Here is a 5044-nt window from a genome sequence, read left to right as displayed (position 1 = left end):
GAGTCCCGGACCCAGTGGCTTAAACTCATGCTGGGTGTGTGTGCGTGCATGCCCAAGATCCCAAGAGGAGAATGGAGAAGGGATTGCGGTGTGGCCCCCCTGGGGGGGGGTGATTTCTTACTTTCTGTCTCTCTGTCTCTGTCTTTCTGGTGAGTGCACGGGCCCTATAGCAAAAAAAACAAAAACAAAAACAAACAATGATCTCGTATGGTTCAATCTAATAAACCAATGAATATTACTTGTTCAAATAAAAAAGAGAGAAAGGATTATAGGAGCTATGTGCTATTGTGAGATTCGATCATTCATTTGTTCCCAGTTTCCCCCTGCATGGTGTGCCTGCGGCGTACTGGGTGCAGTTCTCGTGGACTACAGTTGGGATATGGTAAAGTCCCTACATTCGTGGAGCTCAGCTTCTATTGCAGGGACAGGGGACCAGCAGATGGTGTAATGGCTATGTCGCTGGACTCCCACGTAGTTGACTGTGGCTTAAACTCATACCCGGCACGTGTGCATGCGTGCCCAAGATCCCAAGAGGAGAATAAAGGAGGAGACTGCGGTGTGGCCACTCCCCCTGTGGGGTGATTTCTCCTTTCTTTTTCTGTCTTTCCAATGAGAACACTGCCCCTATAGCAAAAATCTGTTATTTGAAAATAAATATTCTATTGCAGGGACAGAAGGAAAGGCAAAAGTCTGTATTTTAACATCTGGTAATAAATGCTATAGGGGCTGACAGGTAGCGTGGAGGTTAAGGTGCTGGACTACCACATGGCTGACCACGGTTCTAGTCCCAGACATGGTAGCTTGCTTTCTCGCTCTCCTTTTCTCTCTCTGATCAAATTCAAAATATAATAAATAAAATTAAATAAATAATGAAAAAAAATGCTACGGAGAAAAACAAGACAAAAAGACAACGGAACTGGGGGATGATGTTGAGATATGGTAATGAGGATGGTTTCTCCAAGTAGGTGGTGTTGGAACAGAGGCTTTAATGAAATGAGGGGTAAGCCTCACAAAGACTTGGGAGATGTGTCCCCGTTGGAAGAGATGGCAAGTGCAAAGGACCTGTGTGACTCTCTACCTCACTCAGCGCACCAAGAAACACATCTGGCACACAGCAGAAGCTTCAACGTGGCACAGATGAATGTGCACACCGACTTTCACATCTGTTACTCCTGTTATCGGGCACCTTCTTTCCTTTGCTGACCACCCAAGGGCCTCCTTTTCTTGAAACATCCCTCCCAAGTTGTGTGCCGTGAAGTCCCGCGTGAGCCCGAGTTGTGTGCCGTGAAGTCCCGCGTGGGCCCGAGTTGTGTGCCGTGAAGTCCCGCGTGGGCCCGAGTTGTGTGCCGTGAAGTCCCGCGTGGGCCCGAGTTGTGTGCCGTGAAGTCCCGCGTGGGCCCGAGTTGTGTGCCGTGAAGTCCCGCGTGGGCCCGAGTTGTGTGCCGTGAAGTCCCGCGTGGGCCCGAGTTGTGTGCCGTGAAGTCCCGCGTGCGCCCGAGTTGTGTGCCGTGAAGTCCCGCGTGGGCCCGAGTTGTGTGCCGTGAAGTCCCGCGTGCGCCCGAGTTGTGTGCCGTGAAGTCCCGCGTGGGCCCGAGTTGTGTGCCGTGAAGTCCCGCGTGCGCCCGAGTTGTGTGCCGTGAAGTCCCGCGTGGGCCCGAGTTGTGTGCCGTGAAGTCCCGCGTGGGCCCGAGTTGTGTGCCGTGAAGTCCCGCGTGGGCCCGAGTTGTGTGCCGTGAAGTCCCGCGTGGGCCCGAGTTGTGTGCCGTGAAGTCCCGCGTGGGCCCGAGTTGTGTGCCGTGAAGTCCCGCGTGGGCCCGAGTTGTGTGCCGTGAAGTCCCGCGTGGGCCCGAGTTGTGTGCCGTGAAGTCCCGCGTGGGCCCGAGTTGTGTGCCGTGAAGTCCCGCGTGGGCCCGAGTTGTGTGCCGTGAAGTCCCGCGTGGGCCCGAGTTGTGTGCCGTGAAGTCCCGCGTGGGCCCGAGTTGTGTGCCGTGAAGTCCCGCGTGGGCCCGAGTTGTGTGCCGTGAAGTCCCGCGTGGGCCCGAGTTGTGTGCCGTGAAGTCCCGCGTGGGCCCGAGTTGTGTGCCGTGAAGTCCCGCGTGGGCCCGAGTTGTGTGCCGTGAAGTCCCGCGTGGGCCCGAGTTGTGTGCCGTGAAGTCCCGCGTGGGCCCGAGTTGTGTGCCGTGAAGTCCCCTTAAAACTCACGCCGGGCGCGTGTGCATGCGTGCCCAAGATCCCGAGAGGAGAATGGAGGAGAAGGGATTGCGGCGTGACCATCCCCCCTGGGGGTGATTTCTCGCTTTCTGTCTCTCTGTCTCTCTGTCTGTCTGGCGAGCGCATGCGCCCTATAGCAAAAACCTCTCCAAAAAAGAAAAAAAAAACTGCTCACAGGGTGGTTTTCTGTGTACAACAATGGAGCCCTCCACAGTACTCCATCAGCTTTTTCCTCGGCTCTGTGTCATTCTTTCCCCAACTCTGGGTTAGTCACTCTCAGTGGAGACACTTGCCACTTGGCCTTCAGGTCCTTTGTCGGCCCTCTCTGGGTCATTTTCCTTATTGGTTATTTGGGTCAAGCCATTTCCATGCTTTATCTAAGTAGTTTTGTTGGCTTTTCTTTTTTTGTTTAAGAGAGAGATTTTTGCTGCTGGATGAGTGTACTCACTGGGGAGACAAAAAGGGAGAAGCCCCCCCCGGGGGGGGGAGGGATGTCCACACCACAGTCCCTTCTCTAGTCTCTCGGGATTTGGGGCACACATGCACACACACCCACCGCGAGTTTCAAGCTGCCATGTCCAGGACTTGAACTGCAGTTGGCCATGTGGGAGTCCAGTGATGTAACCATTATGCCATCGGCTGGTCCTTATTTTTGTGTTTCAAAGTGTAACTATTGGGAATGATCTCGTTGCCTAACTCCCATTTGTCTGTCAAGTCTTAGCTCTTCCTTCAAGTGATTTTCCTTGACCATCCTGACTAGGTTGGTTCAGGATTATAGGAGCTATGGGGAACAGTAGGTGGCATGGTGGTTAAGAGCACTGGATTCCCACATGACTGACTGCAGTTCGAGTCCCAGACCTGGGACAAAAAACAGGGACCAGCAGTTGATGTAATGGCTATGTCACTGGACTTCCATGTAGTCGACTGCGGTTTGAGTCCCGGACCCAGTGGCTTAAACTCATGCTGGGTGTGTGTGCGTGCATGCCCAAGATCCCAAGAGGAGAATGGAGAAGGGATTGCGGTGTGGCCCCCCTGGGGGGGGGTGATTTCTTACTTTCTGTCTCTCTGTCTCTGTCTTTCTGGTGAGTGCACGGGCCCTATAGCAAAAAAAACAAAAACAAAAACAAACAATGATCTCGTATGGTTCAATCTAATAAACCAATGAATATTACTTGTTCAAATAAAAAAGAGAGAAAGGATTATAGGAGCTATGTGCTATTGTGAGATTCGATCATTCATTTGTTCCCAGTTTCCCCCTGCATGGTGTGCCTGCGGCGTACTGGGTGCAGTTCTCGTGGACTACAGTTGGGATATGGTAAAGTCCCTACATTCGTGGAGCTCAGCTTCTATTGCAGGGACAGGGGACCAGCAGATGGTGTAATGGCTATGTCGCTGGACTCCCACGTAGTTGACTGTGGCTTAAACTCATACCCGGCACGTGTGCATGCGTGCCCAAGATCCCAAGAGGAGAATAAAGGAGGAGACTGCGGTGTGGCCACTCCCCCTGTGGGGTGATTTCTCCTTTCTTTTTCTGTCTTTCCAATGAGAACACTGCCCCTATAGCAAAAATCTGTTATTTGAAAATAAATATTCTATTGCAGGGACAGAAGGAAAGGCAAAAGTCTGTATTTTAACATCTGGTAATAAATGCTATAGGGGCTGACAGGTAGCATGGAGGTGCTGGATTACCACATGGCTGACCACGGTTCTAGTCCCAGACATGGTAGCTTGCTTTCTCGCTCTCCTTTTCTCTCTCTGATCAAATTCAAAATATAATAAATAAAATTAAATAAATAATGAAAAAAAATGCTACGGAGAAAAACAAGACAAAAAGACAACGGAACTGGGGGATGATGTTGAGATATGGTAATGAGGATGGTTTCTCCAAGTAGGTGGTGTTGGAACAGAGGCTTTAATGAAATGAGGGGTAAGCCTCACAAAGACTTGGGAGATGTGTCCCCGTTGGAAGAGATGGCAAGTGCAAAGGACCTGTGTGACTCTCTACCTCACTCAGCGCACCAAGAAACACATCTGGCACACAGCAGAAGCTTCAACGTGGCACAGATGAATGTGCACACCGACTTTCACATCTGTTACTCCTGTTATCGGGCACCTTCTTTCCTTTGCTGACCACCCAAGGGCCTCCTTTTCTTGAAACATCCCTCCCAAGTTGTGTGCCGTGAAGTCCCGCGTGAGCCCGAGTTGTGTGCCGTGAAGTCCCGCGTGCGCCCGAGTTGTGTGCCGTGAAGTCCCGCGTGGGCCCGAGTTGTGTGCCGTGAAGTCCTGCGTGGGCCCTGCCCTCAGCACTCTCAATTGCGCCCACCAGCCCACAGCACCCGTGCTCACTGTGCGAGTCTAATGGCTGCGAGTTCAGGAGTGGATGTAATGAGGTAACTTTCAGTTGGACTCTTCGGGAGATGAACACTCCGAGGCCACAGCCGTGGACGGCTGCGTGATACAAAATGATATGATCGTACCTTTGGGTCAAGCTCCCTTTACCCTTCAGCCCCCTGGGGAGGACATGGAGCAGTGTGCTCACTCCAGCGGCCCAGTACCTGCGTCTGCTTTACAGGATTCATGCTTGTGGCAATAAGGGACATCTGCCCTGTAGCTTCACCAGCAGCTGCCACTCTAACTTCTGTGACAACAGCCTTGATTATATGAGAGGCCTTCAACAAGTTGATGGAAAATTCATATTATCAAAAACTATATGTTGAATTCCATTTTTTTCTTGCACCAAAATAAACTTGTACTTTTAATTTTACTTTTCCATAAATTTTTTCAAATTTTATTTTACTTAATTTTATTCATTGTCATTATTTTATTTTATTTT

General features: G+C 51.2%; 1 protein-coding gene across 1 annotated transcript in view; it reads right to left on the bottom strand.

The window, feature by feature from the left end:
* Positions 1-4790, bottom strand: part of CNNM3 (cyclin and CBS domain divalent metal cation transport mediator 3) — a 29906-nt gene extending 25116 nt beyond the window's left edge. The window contains exon 1 of the mRNA XM_006166633.2: positions 4767-4790. Within this exon, the coding sequence (XP_006166695.1) occupies positions 4767-4790 (24 nt within the window). The remainder of the gene's footprint in view (positions 1-4766) is intronic.
* Positions 4791-5044: the final 254 nt, after the last annotated feature.

The sequence above is a fragment of the Tupaia chinensis genome, unplaced genomic scaffold (assembly GCF_000334495.1).
Source record: "Tupaia chinensis unplaced genomic scaffold, TupChi_1.0 Scaffold144276_1, whole genome shotgun sequence".
Lineage (NCBI taxonomy): Eukaryota > Metazoa > Chordata > Mammalia > Scandentia > Tupaiidae > Tupaia > Tupaia belangeri.
Note: the sequence above shows the minus strand (reverse complement) of the source record. Positions and strands in the feature narration are given on the sequence as shown.